Source organism: Camelina sativa, chromosome 11, assembly GCF_030686135.1.
Source record: "Camelina sativa cultivar CO46 ecotype springtype chromosome 11, ASM3068613v1".
Taxonomy (NCBI): Eukaryota; Viridiplantae; Streptophyta; class Magnoliopsida; order Brassicales; family Brassicaceae; genus Camelina; species Camelina sativa.
Window position 1 is genome coordinate 23,780,156 of NC_141890.1, and position 22,831 is coordinate 23,802,986.

Sequence of the window (22,831 nt, forward strand, 5' to 3'; positions counted from 1 at the left end):
GAGTCAAAACAAGTCAATCAAAGAATTTTGGTACAAAATTAAAGATTATCTCTTTTGATAAGTGACATATTAATAATTGATGACACCTAAAGAAAAGTGTGGTGGTAATAAAAGAGGAAAACGGCTTATTCCCCTCTAAACTTAGTTACTTTATCGCACACATTTCTGAAACTTTCAACTGTGCCAATTCCCCTCTAAACTCTAATAAAATTTAAATTTTCCACACCAATTATACAAATATGGATTAAACCCCCAAACCGTGAAACGGAGTTAATGTGCCGTTAACGGGATGATGACTAGGACTACACGTAAGCATTAAAACGATGTCGTTTAACACTCAAAAACATTCTTAGGCCAAAAGCAAAACGACGTCGTTTATAGAATTGGGTGTTTTTTTCTCGATTTAGGGTTCGTCTTCTTCCTTCCTTCACAAACGAAATTGGAAAATTGAGAGAGTAAAACAAAGAGAAACATTGAGAGATGGAGGAGCGAAGGAGAAATTGAACGAGTCCTTTGTTTGATTTGTGTTTGATTTGGAGATTAACTCAGTTTTGTTGGTTGCTTTGTACGAAATCAGTGAGCTCGACAATGAGGTACATGGAGTTTTTTTTACTTGTATTTGTTAGATCTCTATTCAATTTTGTTGTTGTAGTTGATATGTTTTTTCTAGCATTCATCGTATGATATAACTCATGTCTTGTCTATAAGATTTACATGATTAGTTGTAATTTTATTTAGTGTCCACCATGTGTTCGACGAAATGTGTGAAAGAGTTAATAACATTAAAATTGTGGACATTTGATGCAGTGTTCTCGAAGAGGAGGCCTCAGTCGCCAAATTTGCTTATTACCACAGTGGAAAATTTGTAAAGATTGGTCGCCATGTCTACTACGATGGTGGTTGTGTTCGATATATAGAAGCAAAAGCGAGTGAGCTATTTGAACAAATGATGAATCATCTTCCAGTTAGTTTGTATGGCCAACGAGTATGGTATAAGTTGCCTTTTGAAGAACAAGAAGACCAGAAAGCAGTGGCAAATGGTGATGCAAATTTCAAGAAAATGTGTTTAGCATAAGCTTATATCAAAAACTTTGATATATTTGTGGAGCCTTATTATGATGGAGCTGAGGAAGAAGCCAATGAAGAAGAAAGAGTTTGTGAAGCTGAACAGTTTGAAGAAGAAGTAAGAGTGGAAAGAAATGTGGCTGGTTTTGTTGATTTAGATGATGAGTATGATGAGTATGCGACACCTGTGGAGTCTGGTGGTGAAGATGATGAGACTGAGGAGTATGTAAGATATGTGAAAGGTAGTGGTGAGCTGAAATTTAAGCAAGTGTTTGACAGCTTAGAGGCGTTCAAGAAAGCAATTGTGGACTATGTGTTGAAGACAGGAAGAAATATTAAATATGTGTGATGGGATAAAGACAGATCAGAACTTAAATGTGCAAGTGGATGTGCACATAAAGGAGAGGATCCAAATACCAGTGATGGACAAGAAACCGTAGAGCAAGGAGGGACCGCATATAAAGATCAAGGAGAAACCAGAGATAAGGAACAAGGAGAAAATCCCAAAAATGAAGAAGAAGAAGAGACCGAACCCTGTGCATGGAGAATTTATTGTTCTTATGAAACAACATTGTAGAAGTGGATGGTAAAAGCCTTCAATGATGATCACAGCTGCAACGTTACTGATTATAGCAAGATTATTACTCAAGAGGTTATTGCTAGGTTGTTTTTGGATGAATTCAGAGAGAACCCGAAACTGATTCCTAAGGTCATTCAAGCGGATATGATGAAGCGTTGGAATTTGATCGCACCTGGTGATCAATGTAGGAAGGCAAAGGCAAGAGCATTGGAGATTATTCAAGAAGAGCATGATGAGCAATACTCAAGACTCAAAGATTATCGACTTGAGCTATTAGAGTAAGTCACTCTTTCACTCTTTCTTTGTTAATTTTGTATGTGTTATAAATTTGTGCATTGATAATTTTTGTGTTTTTCGTTTTTTTGTAGTTCTAATGTAGGATCAACTGTGGAGGTAGATACATTTGAGGGAGAAGGTGGAGGACTAGATGTCTTCTACAGATTTTACGTGTGCTTTGCTAGGATTAAGAAAACATGGTGTCAATATTCTCGTCCAATATTTGGCATTGATGGTTGCTTTCTCAAATACTACACAAAAGGACAGTTGTTGGCTGCTGTGGGACGCGATTCAAATAATCAAATGTATCCACTTGCATGGGCTGTGGTGGACAAAGAGGATGAAGAAAACTGGAAGTGGTTCATTGGGAAGTTGCAGTCTGATTTGAATCTGCGAGATGGTGTTGGTTTTACACTGATTTCAGATAGACAAAAGGTTATTACAAGGGACTCTACAACTTTCATCTTGTTATTATTTACTGCATAATAATTATTCTTTGATGATTTCAGGGTTTATTGAATGTTGTTTCTGAGTTATTGCCACAAGTTGAGCATCGTATGTGTGCAAGACACATATATGCTAACCTAAAGAAGAAGCATCCACATAGGGCTGACATGAAAGCAAAGTTCTGGAAGGTTGCCAAGAGTTATAACAGCACACAATACATCAAACGTTTGGAGAAGTTGAAAATGTATGACATGAATGTCTACAAATCAGTGATGCAGAAGAATCCAAAAAACTGTAGTCTTGCCTATTTCAAGTCAACATCCTCTTGTGATGATGTAAGTAACAACATCAATGAGTCATTTAACAATGCCATTAACGTTACACGAGAGTTGCCATTGGTGGAAATGCTTGAAACTATCAGGAGAAGAGCAATGGTGCACATAGATATTAGAAGAAAGAAGGCAAATAATCACAAAGGTCAGTATAGTATAAAGGCGATGGAGAGGGTGAATCTAGAGCAGAAGAAGATATTAAACTGTACAGTCATTCCTGCTGGTCCAGGTGAGTATGAGGTAAGGAAAAGAAATCATCATATAAGGTTCACATGGCCATGCATTCTTGCATATGCCGGAAGTGGGAGATGTCAGGCATTCCTTGTCGGCATGCTTTGAAGGTGATTTATATCAAGAAACTCAAGGTAGAGGACTATATTTCATCTTGGTATTTGACTTCTAGGTGGAGGAATGAGTACAATGCACATATAGATGCGGTTAGAGGACCAAACTTTTGGCTTAAGTCCGGTCAGACTGAGATACAGCCACCACCAAGACCGATAACTAAAGGTAGAAAAAGTGTCCCTAAAAGAATCAAGGAGAGGAATGAGTCACCACAAAAGAAGAAGAGCAAGGGAAAAGAGCTTAAAGTTACTAGAGAAAGGAGGATCATCCATTATGGAAGATGTTTTGAGGCTGGACATAACACAAAGGGCTGCAAGCAAAGTGGACCTCTGGATTATAAACATTCAAAAAAGTCTAAAGTGGCTGGAACAACAGAGTTGTGCATGGGATCAAGGCAGCAACCTCAAAGCCAAGTTATTGATTGAATTTGCGGGTTCGCGTGCTTTTGAGTTCATGTTTTGTTTCTAGGTGAACTTTGTTTGGTCTTTTGTAAGAACCTTTGAATCATGTTTTGGTCTTTTGTAACAATTATTAGGTTCACTTTGTTTGGTCTTAAATATTGTCTCAAACACAACATCTCATTTCTTAGATATTGTCTCAAACACAATAACTTGTACATCTACCATACCATACACATTACAATACAAACACATAAACAAGAACCATCAACACAACACAAACCATAATGTTCTTCAACCCACGCAATTCCATCTTGCATCCTTGAAGCTCTTTCTCAAAACCCCTTAGCTCTTTCTCAAATCCGCAGATCACCACTTCACAGGTGCGAGTCTCCATTGCAAGAGATTCCATTTCTGATTCGCATACTTGTAAACCTTTTCTTAATGTCAATGAAGCACCTTCAAGATCATCAATTCTCGGAATCATATCTTCAATCTCTTCAACCATTGATTCATCTGTCCACTTGAACAAGTGACCACGACTATTCTGCAACATAATTAAAGAATGTATCAGAATTTTACAATTTCTAGCTTAACTACCCAACAATTAAACCATTACCTCATCTCCATTTGGACAAGCATTAAAAAGTCTCCCTGGATTTTTCACAGTCTTTGATGTCCTCAAAAATGCATTCTCTCCACATCTACATTTCTTCGGAAATCCTCTTCCTCTTTCACCCATTTCAGCTACAACAGCTTCGATTCTCGATCTCTCAGTGTTTCTCTTTGTTTCAGTTTCTCACTTTTGCGAAGGAAGAAGAAATAAGAACCCTAAATCGAATAAACCCCCAATTCGTTATACGACGTCGTTTTGTGTCTGTAAAACCATGGGTTTAGTGCTAAAACACAATCGTTTTAGTGCTTACGTGTCGTCCTAATCATCATCTGTTAACGGCAAATTAACTCCGTTTCACGATTTGGGGGTTTAATCCGTATTTGTATAATTGGTGTGGGAAATTCAAATTTTATTAGAGTTTAGAGGGGAATTGGCATAGTTGAAAGTTTCAGGAATGTGTGCGATAAAGTAACTAAGTTTAGCGGGGAATAGGCTGTTTCCCTAATAAAAGATATATACCTATTAAGTTCTAGTGTACAACTTTATAAAATGAAAATATTACTTGGAGTCCCATTGTTTTGTTCCAACATAGTGTACCTTAGTTTTCTTTCATTTTGTGGTTAGCAATCAATGACAAATTCTCAACGGAGTTCGTATCAGAGCATAATGTTTTGTTCAGCATTGTGTGTTTTTGGTGAAAGGGAGAGTGGAGTTGATATTGCTTTGAATTCGAAGCCTTTTCCACCTGCTCCGAAACTGGGACGGATGCAGGCCTAGTATATGTTCCGGCATGAAGTCATGCCGGGTCAATATACCTACCACTGGAGGTCTCTGCAATACAAATTAACTACTTTCTTTAGTTACAAATTAACGAATTTTATACAAACTGAATATTTGACAACTGATGAACCAAAAAAAAAACAAGAACTATGGGATATATAGAGAATGAAGTGATGGTTTGAGAGCTGTTATTGATTCTTCAAACAAACCAATGCTTAAAATCCAAAAGACTCTAATCTGTTCTATCTCCTATCTATTTATACTCTGCCTTAATATGTATCGTGTCTTACGAACTAGTGCCCATCAGAAACTGATAAGGTGATGATAACGGTCAGGGAGGGAAAAGGAGAACCAAAATCACTTACATTGGAGGTTTTTGGTATGACCAGTAAGTGCCTTATCCCAACTTCACGGAAGAGGACAAGGGCCTTCGCAAGTGACATTGTCTCGACAACAGTGTAAGGCGAGGCATTAGAGAACGGATGTAAATCCAAATACATATACAATTTTTCCTCGCTTAGTTCCACATCTTCTATTTTATCACCCCTCCCAGAACCCTTCTTAGCAAATTCACCAGCCTTGAACTGGGCAAGGGTATTGGAGTCACAAGCCATCGGACTAGACAAGAATACCCGTTTCTTTAGCAGAGTCAGAATATGAGCCCGGAGGATTAAACCGTATAGAACAGGAGCTGCAGCGAGTGGTGGCCCATCAATCACAGGGAAGCCATTGTGATTGGTGGTTTTTAGAACATGTAGAATAGTTTCGACTTTCTCGATGCCATTGAAGACTTGAAGTGGGCCTGTGACTACATCACCAACTAGAAGCTGCCTCATGTAAGGCTCTGCATGGCTATAGAGGTAGGGAAACCCTTTTAACTTCATGATGAGGTTATAGATGTTAGCATTGAAACCATCGGCAACTGTTTTTGAAATCAGAAGGACCACCATCATCATAGGTAGTAATAACAGATTGTTGGTCAGCTCTAGGAGAATAACACACGTGGAAACTGTCATCCTCATTGTTCCACCAAGAAAGGAGGCAGCACCCAGCACAGCAAACAGACCATGATTAAGATTTGAGTTTGAACCAAGCGGCATCCCTACAAACCGTCCATACGATGCTCCTGTTACGATAACGGGTACAAAGAGCCCTGCTGGAGCAACAATGCCATAGCTAAAGATACTGAGGAAGAAGCAGGTGACAAAAAATAGGAGAACTGAGAAATAATGAAACTCGAAGTCAGTGTTTTTGCTGAAAAGGTTTTTGATAGCATCATCATTTGTGTTGAAAATGAGGCTAGCTAGATCATTGTAGTGACCAGGGGGGCATTGGTATTTCTTGAAGTTTCCAGACCGGCCAATTGTTGGGCACTCTTCTAAGGCATCAGCAGGGCAAGGTTGGCATGATGCAAGAAATGGTAATCCAAAAAGAAGACAGGACGTGAAAATTGATATCGCACAAGCTACGAGGATTTTCCAAGCAACCCCTTTCCTGGACAGAAAATGTTTGGCGATCAAGATTTTTATTTACTCTGTTGTCTGTGTTATAAATATATCCAAAAAGATAGCTTACTCATATATGTAGTTGTAAGCTCGCAACACCTTATCCAGTAGAAAGTTGTAAAAGCTTCCTAAAATACCACCGACAACTCCAAGGAGAAGAACAGGAAGTACATCCCCCAAGTGATAAGACGCATTTTCTGAATAGACATCGAACATTATTAGGCCTCCTTTACCAAATAACCCGCACCTTCCACTTAAACACACATCGATTAGAGCTCTGAGGACAATTGCCACAACAGCCGTTGAAAAGAATATTCTCCATAAAAGTGCACTCCTCCACCTACAACGACATCCTAGCTTAATTAATCATTCACAAAATAACGGTGTGAAGGACAGATATAGTGACTAGAAAAACCAACGAGCCAATCAGTTCAACAACAATAATGGTAACTAATGAATTTAAGATAAGAAACCCATTGAGCTCAATAGAATAACTTGACACAACTTAACATACCAAGATGACATCTCCTCAAGGGCGAACAGTACCCCACCAACTGGAGCACGAAACGAGGCAGCAATACCAGCAGCTGACCCACAAGTGACAAGATCTCTTCGGTCTCTATCATTTTAAAAAAATCTGAGCCATCTCCAATTCAGTCCATATCTTTTGGAGCCGCCCTGACCCAGTATAGATGCAACACAAGCACCAGTGTGCACCATAGGCCCTGCCTTACCAATGAGAAGAGACGCCGACACTGCAGATATGTTCCCAATGACCTGTACCCCAAGAAAAGAGCAATCAAAAACAAATATCTGACCCCATCTTGCGCAATTTACAAATCCTTACCTTAACGACCAAAGTGCGAAGTGAGAATATATCTGGAGCATCAACACCGTTCAAATAGGCCTTAACTTCTGGTATACCGGAACCTGCCGCGGCAGGCGCAACAAAAGCGGTGATGACCGACGCAAAGAGAGTAAGAACCAGGTTTGTAGCAGTGAAAACAACAAATCCCATACCGAACCTGTGAAACAATTTTCAACTCTCTCTCCATATAAAAACCAATCAATCAACATTGCAAGCAAAAACACAAATCGGAAAAGCAGAGTCCATTCACCTTCCGGCTATCATCATGTTAGAAGTAAAGACGAACTTAATACCGGCGAGATTCTCAACGGCGAGATTGTTAGCAAATCCGATGAGACTTACAATGATACCGATACAAAAACACAGCAGCCACTTCATAACCACGTATTGGAAAATCTCAACCTTACTACGACCTCTCCAATCTTGTTTGAAGAAATCATTCTCCGCGATCCTAAAATCGAAAGCGTAACGACCAAAAATTAAAAGCTTAAGAAGAAGCAAAATTGAGAAAGAAGAAGCAACGGTGAGAGTGTTTTCGTACTCGTAATCGAGGCTTTCGATGGGACAGACGTCGGAGCCGACGATTGCGACTTGAGAAGTAGAGTTAGTAGCGCGGCGGAGGGAGGAAAGCAACGGAACGGCGACGGAGTCCTCCGTAGTGGAGTTCGACATATCGAAACTTCAACGATTGAATGATTCAACGGGAAGTGAACTTCACAGGATAGAGAGAATGATTGGGGGAAGATATTGAACTCTCTTTCACTGACAGTTACATGTGCTTCTTTGTTTTTACATACTTTAATACAAAATAAATATAAAAAAATGGGTCAAAATTTAAGAGTAATGGTCCCAAAAGGAAAAACTGCCTAATTTTGGAAAACATATTTGAGAAATTAAATATTTTTATGGGCATTTTCAAAAATATCTTTTTTTTATATCACTTTTAAAAATACTCTTTTATATTATCTATTTTCAAAAATACCTTTTTCTATATATAAAATAGCTAAATTCTAAACCCTAAACTCTAATGAAAAATACTTAGGTTCATCCCTCTCAACCAATCAGAATGTTCTATCTAATATTTTATTTAAAAAATAAATCAAAATTAAATTAAAAAGCAAAACAAATTAAGAAAATAAATTATGTATACTTTTATATAAAGAAAGTTAAATATTAGCTTGGTTTAAATTTTACAATTAAACGACGTTATATATCAGTTTGGGGTATAAATGAGAATTAGAGTTTGAATTTTATAATTAAAACAAAATTATATGTTGGTTTGGGTTGACAAATGAGGTGGTTAGGGTTTAGATTTTACAATTAGAACAAAATTATATGTCGGTTTGGGTTTACAAATACGATGGTTAGGGTTTAGATTTTACAATTAAAACAAAATTATATGTCGGTTTGGATTAACAAATGAGATGGTTAGGGTTTAGATTTTACAATTATAATAAAATTATATGTCGGTTTGGGTTTACAAATGAAATGGTTAGGGTTTAGATGTTACAATTAGAACAGAATTATATGTCGGTTTGGGTTTATAAAAGAGCAGTTTAAGTTTCTAATTTTATAATAATGTATAAAGATTTTATTTCCTTATTTTATAAGGGGGTGAATGAAGAGGTTCACCCCTAGGGGTGAACCCAAGTATTGTCCGAGGGGTGAACCCATGTATAACCATCTCATTTGTAAACCCAAACCGACATATAATTTCGTTCTAATTGTAAAATCTAAACTCTAACCATCTCATTTGTAAACCCAAACCGACATATAATTTTGTTTTAATTGTAAAATCTAAACCCTAACCACTTCATTTGTAAACCCAAACCAACATATAATTTCGTTTTAATTGTAAAATCTAAACCCTAACCACTTCATTTGTAAACCCAAACCGACAAATAATTTGTTTGAATTGTAAAATCTAAACCCTAATCACCTTATTTGTAAACCCAAACCGATATATCATTTCATTCTAATTGTAAAATCTAAACCAAGCCAATATATAACTTTCCTTAAAAAAAAGTTATACAGAATTTGTTTCCTTAATATGTATTGCGTTTTTATTTAATTTTGATTTAGTTTTTTTAAACAAGATAATGTATAGAAGATTCTCATTGGTTGATAAGAAAGAAGTGAACAAGAAGGTTCACCCTAGGAGTGAACCTAACTATTTTTCAACTCTAAATACTAAACTCCAACCCTTTCAAACTATATCCTAAATGTTAAAAAAAGAACCCAAACCTATAAAAAAAGTTTTAAAATTAATTTAACATATTGGAATTGCGTAAAAAATGGTAAAAATGAAAATGTTCAAAAAAAATTGAAAGGGGTATCCAAAAAAGGTATTTCTAACAAATTCGCATTCTCAAAAATACCCCTTTTCCATGTCCATTTTTAAAAATATCCCTCCATGTAAACCATAGCAAAATGTAAACAGAATTCAAGTTGAAAGAATAACAAAAACTAGAGAATTTGTTCAAAGAAAAGTGTAAAAACTACTGTCGGTTCTTTTCTCTCGAAAATATGGTTAAGAAGGAGTATTTATAAGAAAACAGGTTGACCTAGCCAAGTCAGCAGGCATCCGACCATGCTACACGAGGTGGAAATCGAGCTCCACTTCGGATGCATGATCGGATAGGCGATCGGGTGGTTATATTCTTCGATCTGGATGTATATACGCTCACTAAAACAGTAACAACTCTTAAACCACACATCCAATTGGCCTGAAATCACCACCATTGAAAAAAGAACTCGATTTCCTATAACTTTGATGAAGAACCAAGAAGCTGAATCCTAACGTAAAATCTTCATTCGAGACGATATTTGAAGGTCTCATCATGAACTCAACCAGGTGCTATGTGGCAATGATCGGATGGTATGGTCGGGCACCTCCTTTTTCTTTCTTGATGCTTCAGATCCTTTTGTGTAAAACCTATAAATGTAACCAGATCCTTCCTTGTGATAGCTGCAACTTGTCAACCCTTCTTTTTGCTTATTTTAGGCTCTAAAATACCTGTTTTCATCCAAAATGCAACAATGCACCAATGCAACAGCCTAAAACACCTAAATGCAAATATCTAAAGTTAAGAAGCTAAAAACACTAAGGACAGACTCTTAACAATGCAAAACTTGACTAAAAAAGTGTAAAATAGAGTCTTATCAACACCCCCAAACTTATCTCTTGCTAGTTCTCTAGCAAGGAAGTAAGAGGATGAGGTTTGAAAATGTTGACTCATAACCTCATAGTATCAAGCGAAGGGTTCAAGCTATAGTCCTTAAAGATAGTTTAAAGGTGCTAAGATCAATCAACATACTTACAGATATTTTTCTATGCTTATCACCATGCATCGATCTAGTTCATCCTCCAACTAAAAGTAAAGACTTGCAATTCCAAAAGAACATCTCTTTCACATTCATTAAGTGTTTGGCAAATTCTTGCAAATGAAAAGTGAATCAAGCTCAATCTGTTTTAATGGTAAGGCATTTGGAGGTAGGTTTCAGGTAGTATTTTTAGGTGGCTTACTCTCAAACAAGAAGGAATGCTAGACAATAGTGAAAATGTCTAAGACTAAGAACAATTTGGGCATACAAAGCTTAGCTCTTGATAATCTCCCCGTTCTCATTCCTTTTTTTTATTTAGCACCCAAAAACATGAACCGTTAACACCCTTTTTTTTGTAATCCCTAAGGTATTAACTTTGAACAACTAGCTCTCTTTTACAACCTTTTTCTTTATTTGCTATACTTTTATTTTTTTGTTTTCTTTTTTTTTTACTTAGAGACTTAGAGCTATTTAAAGTGAACCTTAGGGACTCTCTTCTTTTTATTTCTATTTTGATCCTCAACCCAACCCTAAATAAACATCCTAACCACCTATCTTTCAAAACCGATTCTATTAGCTAGTTCAAATGGTTCTAAACCTAGCTAAAACAAGAGTCAATTCTCTGTTGTTCTCAATACTCTCAAGGTTTCACAACCTATAGGACTATAAAAACTGAAAAGGCCTCACTCAACAAATCACAACAAGGCTTGAAAGAAAAGGTTTGGGTTCAAGGGTAGGGAAAAACAATTCGAGTTAAACGAAAAGATTGGCAGAAATGGAGTGTTAACACGAGTTTAGAGTTACCATGAGCAAGCATTCAAGTTCCATAAGCAAGATAATTGAAGTTCAGGTTAAGTCCAATAATATAGAGATGATACAATGTTCAAGCAAGTTTCACACAAGTGGAAAAAGCTTTCAAAAGACACAAGGTTTTAAACAAAGATTCTTCATTTTTTTCCAGAGATTGATTAAGCAACAATGAACTGTGATTAAGGGCTATAACTTCAATCCTAATGTTGGACTTTAAACAAGGTGGTTTTAATCATTGCCTCCTAAAATGCATAAACAACAGCCTTATATGAAACAATCTATACTCATCCTATCATACAAATGCAACTACATGAACACTCTTTTTTTTATTCAAATTTTTCAATTTTTTTGGGTTTTTCTATGCAAATAGATGCAGACTCAAATGAATAAAACTAGTATGCAAAAATTTGAAATAAGAAAATAAAACACAATATTAAATATATTATAGGACTCTACCCCAAACTTAAATTACACATTCCCTGTGTAAATAAAAGTCTGGAAAAGAATCCAAGAATCACAAAATGGAACAAACTTTAATGCAATGTTATTTACAAAGGTTGGATGAATGTGGTACCTTATGGGTTGGTGAAGAAAGAAGTCACAACAGCTTCGATGCTTCCTAATGTATACTCAGGCTTGTTCTCAGCTCCAGCGGTAGCTGGATTTGGCTCATCAGTGAGCTCGTTGATGTGCGTGGACCTGTTGCTCGGACCAGCATCCGAGTCATGCATCGGTTAAGGCATATGATAGGCTCTAGCTCATTCAAATGTCCCCTTAACACTTTTTATTCCTAGAAGTTAAAAACACTGAAGTAACAAAACCAAAAAAAAAAAAAAACTTAAGCCATATTTACAAGGATACCTTTGGGACTTCCTTCCAAATGAGCTTGTTTAAAGTCACTAAGCTTGATTGTGCATACTTCTCATGCTTCAGAAGGGTCATAGAGAGGAGATAAATTCCTCTCTATTCCATGAGATTTCATTTTTCCTCTTTTTCCAGCGTCAATGCTAAAAGAGTGGATCTTCCTCTTTATACTCAGCCCTTGCTTTGCTTTCTTTGAGGAATAACCACTAACTTTCCTTTGGAGTGTTTTGATTTGCCCACTCATCTTCTTCACTGTAGATGTTAAATCCCTCACAAAATCATTGGGAATGTTAGTAGTTTGAAGTGCGGACAACCCAACAAATGAGAGATTTCTTGACTCTAGCTGTTCGGGAAGGTTGGAGATTGAATCTGGGCATTCTACGAGAGCTGGAGTATGAACCGACCACGGACCCAAACATGAACTCGACCATGGGGTCGTGTTATGGGGTCGTACTCTCATTGGAGCTTCCTCACATGCTGCAAAAATCTCTACTTTTGGACCATTTACACCCTCAAAGATTTCATACTCTGTTTCATGATCTTCCTCTTTAATCTAGAAAGTCTGCCCATAAATAGTTGACTTCTTCTGCTCAAGCTCTTTAACTTGTGACTTATCCTTCATTTCAGCATGTTCTAACAAAGGTTCATGACTCAAGACCATCATTGCTTGCTTATCAATATAAGCCTTGTACTTTTCAGCATTTGCTCTTTAAACCGTCTTGGAAATGACAAAGGTGGCTGATAGGGAGGAGGAATGAACCGATCTGGATTTTCAGGATCTTGAGCAATGACTCGATCAAGCACTCGATCATGTGCTCGACCATGTGTATGGTCGAATGGTGTCTTAAGCTCAGTTCTCTTCTCATTCTGCACTTCTGGTTGGAGAAAATCCTCCCATCTTGGTTGTCACTGTCCACAGTGAGCTTTGTAGATAGTTCTTTGAGAGATATAGCTTGGGCAGTGGCAAACTCTTTGAGATTGTTAATTGTTGTCCCATTGAATAGTCCAGAAGAAGGAGATGTACTTTGCTCTCTAGGTGAAGCATTCTTCAGGTTAAAGCTTCAATCTTGATATTAAAGGCACCATATGTGCAGTCTATCTTGTTATTCATCTCTGTGAGCTTTTTACTTGTTTCCATAGCTCCATTAGCTTGACCTTGTATGAGTTGCTGAAGCATACTCTTCATCTCCTGATCTTGTGCAGGAGCCTGCTTTGGTTGTTGTGGAGGATAGTTTGGGACCATAAACTGCTCATCTTCACAAACAACATGTACTTGCTTCTGTTGGGTTATAAGGAGTTTATCTAGCTTCTCAAGATTCTCATTTAAGGCTTTTAATTCCTTTCTATGCCCTTCCTCATAATCAACACCTCCCCTTAAGTTGGGATCATATTCCTCACTGTAATTTCCATTGCATTGAGCAAGATTCTCTACTAATTCCCAGCCCTCAGCTACATCTCTATTCATGAAGCTTCCATTGGAGGCTATGTCTAGAAGTATTCTGTTACTGGGAAGAACACCTCTATACAAAGTACACAACAAAGATTCATTGTTGAATCCATGATATGGGCATTGTCTCTGGTAGCATTTGAAGCGCTCCCATGCTTCACTGAAAGACTCGCCATTCTGTTGGAGAAAACCTGAAATTTTGTTCCTCAAAACGTGCAGTCCTTGAACCAGAGAAGAACTTTGCAAGGAATACCTTCTTACAGTCAATCCAAGACATGATTTTTCTAGAAGGTATAGTCTTCTCCCAATGATGGACTTTATCTCTTAGAGAAAAAGGAAACAATCTCAGCTCCAAGGCGTCCTCACTAACTCCATTTATATTGGTGAGGCTACAGAGCCTGTCAAACTCATCAAGATGTGCAAGGGGGTCTTCAGTAGGCAGTCCATGAAATATGTTGCTCAAAACCATTGAGATCAGACTTCTCTTGATTGTGAAGGTTGTGTGGACAGCAGGAGGCACTATCCCATACCTCTGAGTATGAGTAGTGGGAGCATCGCTATCACCAATCTTCCTTCTCCTTAGAAGTTCAGTTTGATCCTGTGGGTTTTCCATTCCCACTTCTTCTTATTCTACTCTGATACTGTCCTTTGATGTCTCAGTTCTCTTGGCAAACGGTTGGTGTATACAAGTACCCAATCAAGTATCCAAATGGTTACACAAGCAGGTGCTCGAGTAGACAGGTTCGGGTATGGATTGGGTAGGGGGTCGCATTGGTTCACTTGAGATCCAAAACAGACAAGCAAACACTCAGTACCAAGATATAATAAAAAGAACTTGATCTAGCAAGTGCTAAAATCCTCAATGTAACAAGAAACAACCAAATGGCAACAGTGCCAAATTGATAACAAGATTTTCACCCAGGGTATCAATTTCCTATGCAGTTGTAGTACAAAGGGTTATCAATCCAAATGGTTGTTATGCTAGCAGATAAGATGTGATCAGAACAATGCAAGTCAAGCCAAACAATAATATGAGTTTTGACTATCAACCTAAAGAACAAAAATCAACAACAACTCGAAATACCACACGATGCAAGTGATCGAGTACCAGATCGGGTTGGTGATCGGGTTGATATAAAAATAGTAAACAATCAAGATGTGAAAGCTCTTAAGGATGGGGTAATTGGTTCATAAGTATTCCTAATCAACCTAGAATGTTTTACAAGCCTCAAGCAATCTATTCCCTAGACAATGAATCTCTAAACCTTGCTAATCCACTCTCGTGGTAGAAACAACTAACCCTAATCACTCCCTTACCCAACTCTCGTTGGAGAAACATGATTAAGCAGTCATTAAAATCCAATTCACTATTGTCAATAAAATCCTTACTCATCTAATCTCTTAGGCTAAGTGAGTAAATCTCTATCATTAGCTAATTCAGGCATTTCATCGAACATCTCTCGGGCGGAAATGCCTAGAATCTATTCTCAACCTCTCGGTCTGAAACTAGCACTAAGAACACTAATTCATAAGGAAATTTTCATAAAAACAATCAAGCTAAAACATCTAAACCAATTAAGAATACATAATAACTTATCCCATCCCTAGAAACTTCGATTCACTACTCAGATCTCATGGCAAATAACATAAACCCATATATAAATAAAAATTGCATAATCATAAAGATAAAAAAGAGATAAACGTTTTATTAGAAAAAAACAATAGCAAAATGTAAACAGAATTCAAGTTGAAAGAATAACAAAAACTAGAAAATTTGTTCTAAGAAAAGTGTAAAAAAGGCTGTCGCCTCTTGTCTCTCGAAAATAGGGTTAAGAGGGGGTGTTTATAAGGAAACATGTGTACCTAACCACATCATCAGGTATCCGACCAAGCTACACGAGGTGGAACTCGAGCTCCACTTCAGGTGCATGATCGGATAGGCGATCGGGTGGTTCTAATCTTCGATCTGGATGTATATACGCTCACTAAAACAGTAATAACTCTTGAACCGCACATCTGATTGGCCTGAAATCACCACCATTGGAAGGAGAACAAGATTTCCTATAACGTTTATGAAGAACTCAGAAGCCGAATCCTAACGTGAAATCTTCATTCGAGACAATATTTGAAGGTCTCGTCATGAACTCGACCAGGTGCTATGTGGCAATGATCGGGTGGTATGGTCGGGTGTCTCCTTTTTCCTTCTTGATGCTTCAGATCTTTTTGTATAAACCCTATGAATGTAATCAGATCATTCCTTGTGATAGCTGCAACTTGTCAACCCTTCTTTTTGCTCTTTTTAGGCTCTAAAATACCTGTTTTCATCCAAAATGCAACAATGCACCAATGCAACACCCTAAAACACCTAAATGCAAATATATAAGGTTAAGGAGCTAAAAACACTAAGGACAGATTCTTAACAATACAAAAATTGACTAAAAAAAATGCCTAAGAAAGTGTAAAATAGAGTGTTATCAAATCCTAAAAAAATAAAGTACAAAAAATACATAAAATATATACTTTCCAAATCACCACATAACTTTTTTTGTGTTTTTCCTCACTCGCACGGTTCTGAAAATCACTTCCCAAATGGTTACTCATCCTCAAACTACTCAAGCATAAGCACGCTTAACTAAGAAGTTATTTCGAGACTATTGAACGAAATGATCAGTGCACTTTGGTAACATAAATGGTCAAATTAAATCTTTTAAACATCTCAGTAGATTGGGGTGTCACAATTCCCCACTAACAAATCAGAATGCCCTCGTTGCGCACCAAGACTGTCACCTCTGACAGTGTTAGCCTTCTTGACTCCACACTTATCTTGGTTCGGCTCTGATACCACTTGTAACGCCCTGTCTGTCACCTCTCTTTGTGGGCGTCATGTTCACGCCCACTCATGGTCTGTGGGCCCACCCATATCCGGCGGTTAGTTTGCTATGTCCAAGACGCTTTAAAGACTTTTCTATCGACCTACAAATCGCCACATGATATTCCATGTGTTTTGTCTTCACTCGCACAGTTGGAACAATCACTTCGTGAAAGATCATCCATCTTGAAACTACTCCAGCATAAGCACGTTTAGCTGTGGAGTTTTTTCGGGACCTTTGACCGAAAAGTTATGCACTTTGGTGACATAGTTGGCAAAATAAATTATTTTAAACCTTTTTGCAAATCGGGGTATAACAATTTATAAATATTATAAAAATTGTGACTAATTTAGAAAATAAATTAGTAAGTTCTCTAAAAGTAAATTTGAAATAGATAAATACTTATCCACGTATTCAAACAACTTTCACAACTAATTTTTTATAATTCATATAATATAAAAAATCAAAAAGTGGAGTGTGATAAACTTATTGTCAACATCATAGTGGCAAATAAATGTCCACCGATCTAGCACATTTTATTTGTTGATAATAGCATTTTCTTTTGCAAGGCAAACAAGGAACAATATGATATTATTTTAGACATTTAAAAGTATTAATCGGTCTTGGACCAAAAAAATAATTTCTCAAAATCTTTTAATTTCATGAATTTTTGTTCAATTTAATTTATTTTCTACGTGATTCATGTTGTTGTTCTCCCCCTCTTTGAAAAGGAAAAGAAAGTATTCATTTCTCAAATTTGTTTTCCAATTAGCTAATTTTCCTCTTTGGGACCTCAATTATATGAATTGAAAGTCTTTATGACTAGCTTAACACTACATGTTAAGCAATGCGCTGATGATAAAGAAATCCGGAAAATATACCGTTAAATTGGGTTATAAGCTAGCACGCGAGTTGGTTGAAGATGTGGAGTTTGGTCTGACCTGTTCCGCCCTCCACGCTCATGCCTGGAAACTAAAGGTTGCACCAAAAGTTAAACATTTTTTCGGCAAATTGCGTCGGGTTCTCTCCATAAACACTCTAGAGGTTGTTTTTATGTGGGATGCTCTTCGACTCCATAAATTCTCAATTGATAAGTTTTTGCTGAGGAATAATCTCAACCCAAATTTCAAGATGCGTCAGCAGAATGATACAGCTTTAATCGTGTATTATCAATTTATATTCTTTTTTTTTCTAAATTCTAATTTCTAATTTTTGTATTCTTCGGTTGAGGCAGATCAGATTAACAAATCCTTCATGTAGCATTTGGTCAGAAAATCTTATTTGAAACTAAATAACGTTAACCAGTTGGTAAACTGTAAATCCTAATGCTAGAGACATTTTTATGACAAAAAGTAAAAATAGGACATATTTGTGTGTTTAATTAGGTAAAAACACCTTAACAATAAATTTATTCACAATAATTGGTTTAATCACTGATCGTCCTACACTAAATTCTGCCTAAACCTTGACCAAAAATTTTCTTGCTACACCAGAACTGATACCCAAATTTTCTTCTAGCCAACTGATACATATTTACAAGTATAATTACATTGTAACATTGTTTTCTTAGATCATTTACAACCCAACAGAGTTGAAGGGAATATTCATATATACATCTAATTGCTTTGTCGTTTTAAATAAATGATATTCTTCTACATGTGTGAGATTTAATCATACAATATGTATTCTCAATTTCAACTATCAAGTCGTAGTTATCTCATAGCTGCCTAGAATATCAATATATATAAGAAGACAAAAAATGGTTAAATTAGTATGAAACGCAGACCACAAAATTGAGTTTGGGACTACAGACCTAACTTCACTTTTATGAAGGGACGTGTGTTGTGTAGTGATACTTATATCCAAAGAAAATCATCCGTGCCGAGTTCAGTTGGACGACAAAAAATCAAAATAAACACCAAGATATACCAATGTTGATGGCTTTTCGTTGGTATAGTGAGTGGCGGAGCTTAGAATTCAGTTTATTGGTAAAAAAACTAATGAATCAATTCTGTTATTATATTATTTTATTGGAGTTAATTATGCTATTTACAAGGGTCAATTTATATATAGCAAGAATGTCTGGAGAGGGTGAAACTAGGGTTTAGACCACGGGTGACCAAGATGCGGTTATGATGGACATTGGAGAGAGAGATCGACCCAAGGTGATCCACCGGATGGTCAAAGGGTATGGGTGAGGAAGTTGATGGGGAGCAACTTCAGTGGGATGCCTCACCCGGAAGAGGTTTTGGATGATGCGTTTGTGACAGAGAGGTTGTGTCTGGAGCTTCCAAACGGAAAGGATGGTGAGCAGGTGATTACGATAGGTAATGAAATTTTGGGGGCGATGAATGGTTTGTAGAAGAACTGTATGATTGTGAAGGTGCTAGGGCTTAATGTTTCGGTCTTAGTGTTGAGTAGGCGACTGAGTGAAATGTGGAAGCTAGTGGGTGCTATGTTTGTGCTAGATCTCCCCCGTCAATTCTTTATGATCCGCTTTGATGTAAAGGCTGAGTATATGGTGGCGCTTACAGGAGGTCCTTGAAGAATGTTTGGTAGCTACCTTTCGACGCAAGCTTGGACCCCTACGTTTGATCTGTTACGAGATGAGATAACCACAACTCCGGTGTGGATCCATTTGTCTAATTTACTAGTGAACTTTTATCACATATCTATTTTGATGGGGATTGCTAGAGGGCTTGGTAACCCAATTAAGGTGTGATATACATATATTTTACCATGTTTCACCAAAGTTTATTTACATCTTTTGCATGGTTTACTAGCTAGTTTTGTCATTATTTTGTAGGTTAAGCTCTGTTTGTGCATTAGAGTAGGATTTGCATTGCATTTGCATTGTTTTATGTTTATACAGGTGATTTGGACCCCAAGGAGCATGGAAATGAGCTGAAGAGGAATAGAGTGCAACCAGTGAAGCAGACAAAGGCTGGAATAGAAGAAAACTAAGGTTCAGAGGCCACTCGACCACCACACTCGAGCAGACACTCGACCGTGTGCAGTAGATGGACTCAACCAGTGAAGAAACAGAAGAAGAAGCCACTCGACCAAGGCACTCGACCGTGCATGGTCGAGCACTTCAAGCCGCCTTTGTATTTTGTCTGTTAACTAATTTAGGGTTTCCCTCTTATCCTATAAATATCTCTTGTACTCTATGGTCGCCCATAAGTCATGATAGTGAGAGAATAATATCTAGTGCCACCTCAAACCTAGTTTTTATCCCTTTTGGGTTTTATTTATGTTTCTGCATCATTAGCCACTTTTGTTCTTGTTTTTTCCCAGATTTTCATACTTTATAAGCTTCATAAATTCTGAGTATTGAGAATCTGATTTTGCTTATTTGTATTAAGTTGTAGATCTCTCTCTTATCTTTCTCATAATGTTGGTTTCATCATTTTCTGGGTTTGAGTTCATCATCATCATGTTTTGTTCATCTGAGTAGTGAGCTAGGGTTCTAGAGATGGATTAGGCTGGTTTAGGGTTATGGCTGTTTAGATTGGTCAAGCATGTTTGTTCATAGAATTCTTCTAGATTAGGTGTTCTCTAAGTTGTTCTTATATCTGAGAGGGTAAGAACAGATCTTAAGCTTCTTTGCATCGTACCAATGTTTAGGTTGTTAGATAAAGCTAATACTGGAGATTACTGTGCGTAGTCTAAGAGATTAGTTGTCTAGGGTAGTTTTTGACAAATAATGATCTGGGTCTTTAATGCTTGTTTGTTTATGTCTTAGCTAATGAGAATTAGGTCTAAGAGTGTCTAAACTTGATTACTTCTTTCATGAGATTGGATTAGTAAGTCATTAAAATCATTGTCTAAAGATAGCTCATGTTGATTGAGGTTTGTTGATCAGTTTTAGATAGCCATAGCCATAGCCTAAGTCCAGCCCATGAATCCATCTCCAGGAGCCTACTTTGTTATCTGATTGTCTGTTATTGCATCTTATCCTGTTTCATTGCTTTTTGATCTGTTTTAAGTTGTCAAAATTGCTTCTGTTCTTCGTGTTTCACCACTCGACCTAGCCACTCGACCACACACACGGTCGAGTGCTTGATCGAGCACCATCTGGGTTGCTTAGTTTACTTTCTGTTTCATTCCTGTTTCATTTAGCTTACATTCTGCATCTTAGTAGTTTTGTTTTATTGCTTAGTTATTACCATTGTTTAGTCTAGTTTCAGCATCGTTTACCCTTGTTTACCTTGCATTTAGCTTATGTTCTAAGTAGTTTACATTCTGCATTTTCATTATTGTCATTAGGTTGTTAGTAATCAAACCATAATCATATCTGGCTTAACTTGAATCACTGTTCACATCTTAAATGCTTGCATAATTACCCTTTCTGGATTGGCATCTCTTATATTGCAACTGCATAAGACTATTGGAACCTCTTGCATACCATCTAATCATTATTGCTTATGTTTGTTTGACTTTGCATCATTCATTCATACACTCACTTATATATAGCAAAAGGCATGTTTCAAGGTGGATCTCATGACATTGAGTTTTGAGAGGGCTCGGTTCACGAGGGTTTGTGTAGAGGTGAACTTGAGGAAGTGGTTGAAGGGTATGGTGATGGTGAATGGTGAACGCTATTTTGTTTTTTACGAGGGCTTATCTGCCAGGTTTTGGATGTATGGTCATTTGGTACATTCATGCCCTCAAGCAATAAAAGAGCGTGAGTTGGTAGCTGTACCAACACTGGTGGTTCCCGAGTCCAGTGGTGGTGTATCGGTGGATGACGGGATCACGGTGGTTGGTCGTGGGAAGGAAGTCAAGGCTGGTGGCTAATAAGGAAACACTAAAAGAAAACAGCGCTTTAGCGACTACACTATTAGTCGCCTGGTAGTAGTTATAATAAGAGTTACGACTAATTAGCGACTATTTCATACAGTCGTGAATTGAGAGTCGCTAATTGTTGTAGTCGTAAAATTAGTCGCACTTTTGCGACTAATTTACGACTATATTCGTGTAGTCATAGCGTAGTCATCATGTAGTCGTAACATATAGTGACTATTTTGTGACTATGGTGTGATTAAGAAACCTGGACAAACTGTCTGCTTAATGTAGTCAGAAGATAGTCATATAATTTTGGTGACGTTTTGGCGACTAACAGCGACTAATATATGTAGTAGGCACTATATAGTCACTTAAATTAGTGGCTCTATAGTTACTATTTGACCACTATTTGGTGACTAATGTGTTCAGAAATTGAATATAGAATGTCCTAATTCCTCTTTGTTCCTTTTCGTTTCAATCCTGTCGACCAAACCAAAAAGAATGATTCGAATTTGAAAACCTAAAGAAACGGATAATATTGAAATACTGAAATACATTGTACTTGAACAAGTTATTATAGTTACAAAAAAGTACATCACAAATTTAAAGTTGTGATTAGAGGATGGCAAATTGAACTCCAAGACTATAATTGTGTTTTATTAAAATAAAACTTAACCTAAAGAAAGATTTCTGTGTATTCTTTTGTTGTGAGCTCCCGTGGCCGGGAATAACCATCTGAGACAGCAGAAGGATCTTCCTCGAGCTGAGAAAACCTCTCTTACACATTCTTCTCATTTGTTTCTGCAATCTTCTCTTCCTTCCGATCAACATATCTCCCATCAGGCTTTGTAGGTGCCTTGATGAAAACCTCATCAATACGTACTTGTCTTCGCAATTCCTCTTCCTACAATGTTAGGAAACAAACAAGTAAATTAAAAAAGTAACAGCTACGTCAAAAATAAAAGTGGCTAAGGTGTACCAACAGAATTGGCTCACCATTTCGTCTTGGATTTTTCAATACGACTTTCACCCTAGAGGTGGACATGAGGACCGAGGCCATTACGTTCAGACATACAGGCATCAAAATAGGTTTTGCTCCTTTGTTGTGCTTCTTCAGTGTCCCAGTAATCTGTCATTGTTTTCCAGAGAGTATTTCCAATCCATTTAGGTTGTCGTCAACTAGTACTCACGGTTCTAACCATGTCTTTGAGCCGATTTTGACATATGACCTTGAAATTAGCTTGAACAGTCACAGTTATCAAAGGATCCTAGGTGTGTATTTTCTACAAAAACAAAAAGAAAGGAGCTAATGTGAGTGAAAAGAAGACTAGTAAAACAATATATGAAGAGGAAAGCTATATACGAAGAGTAAAGCTATATATGAAGGCTATAGGACAGAAAACTTTATCGTGAACTCAAGGAAGTATCTCTCTTGTTTCTACCAAGGCACACATGTCCAACTGTAGTAGTAAGCTTCAGTTTGCTTATAAGAACTTTAGTAATCTTCCAAACAAGT

General features: G+C 37.2%; 2 protein-coding genes, 1 non-coding gene and 1 pseudogene across 4 annotated transcripts; 2 read left to right on the forward strand and 2 right to left on the reverse strand.

The window, feature by feature from the left end:
• The first annotated feature begins 588 nt into the window (after window positions 1–588).
• Window positions 589–3,602, forward strand: LOC104728174 (uncharacterized; annotated as a pseudogene).
• A 2-nt stretch (window positions 3,603–3,604) lies between these two features.
• On the reverse strand, window positions 3,605–4,816 carry LOC104723954 (uncharacterized). The gene is made up of 3 exons (XM_010442384.3): window positions 4,657–4,816; window positions 4,063–4,274; window positions 3,605–3,990 (listed from the first exon to the last, which is right to left on the reverse strand). Exons 2-3 carry the CDS (start codon window positions 4,183–4,185, stop codon window positions 3,682–3,684), a joined length of 432 nt encoding a protein of 143 aa, XP_010440686.2. The 5' UTR covers window positions 4,186–4,274; window positions 4,657–4,816; the 3' UTR covers window positions 3,605–3,681.
• LOC104723955 (putative chloride channel-like protein CLC-g) lies at window positions 4,537–7,997 on the reverse strand. 2 transcript variants are annotated; one of them, XM_087474716.1, is made up of 7 exons: window positions 7,754–7,997; window positions 7,463–7,663; window positions 7,192–7,369; window positions 6,859–7,121; window positions 6,415–6,684; window positions 5,205–6,333; window positions 4,537–4,890 (listed from the first exon to the last, which is right to left on the reverse strand). In XM_087474716.1, the coding sequence occupies exons 4-7, from the start codon at window positions 6,867–6,869 to the stop codon at window positions 4,735–4,737; spliced, it is 1,566 nt and encodes a 521-aa protein (XP_087330842.1). In that variant the 5' UTR covers window positions 6,870–7,121; window positions 7,192–7,369; window positions 7,463–7,663; window positions 7,754–7,997; the 3' UTR covers window positions 4,537–4,734. The 2 variants fall into 2 exon arrangements, with proteins under 2 accessions (XP_087330842.1, XP_087330843.1); XM_087474717.1 differs by lacking the exons at window positions 7,192–7,369; window positions 7,463–7,663; window positions 7,754–7,997 and having other exon boundaries at window positions 5,205–6,328.
• Window positions 7,998–13,763: 5,766 nt separating this feature from the next.
• Window positions 13,764–13,870, forward strand: LOC147934296 (small nucleolar RNA R71). The gene has a single exon (XR_015573405.1). It is a non-coding gene; the product is annotated as a small nucleolar RNA R71 (small nucleolar RNA).
• Window positions 13,871–22,831: the final 8,961 nt, after the last annotated feature.

Bases quoted from the DNA above. Each gene is read 5' to 3' on its own strand.
- LOC104723954 (XM_010442384.3), bottom strand. From the start codon at position 4,185: ATGGGTGAAAGAGGAAGAGGATTTCCGAAGAAATGTAGATGTGGAGAG. The intron at 3,991-4,062 runs GTAATGGTTTAA...ATTATGTTGCAG, and splicing joins CTTGTCCAAATGGAGATGAG to AATAGTCGTGGTCACTTGTT.
- LOC104723955 (XM_087474716.1), bottom strand. The intron at 6,334-6,414 runs GTAAGCTATCTT...TTTTCTGTCCAG, and splicing joins GCTTACAACTACATATATGA to GAAAGGGGTTGCTTGGAAAA. The intron at 4,891-5,204 runs GTAAGTGATTTT...TTTGTATTGCAG, and splicing joins TCATACCAAAAACCTCCAAT to AGACCTCCAGTGGTAGGTAT.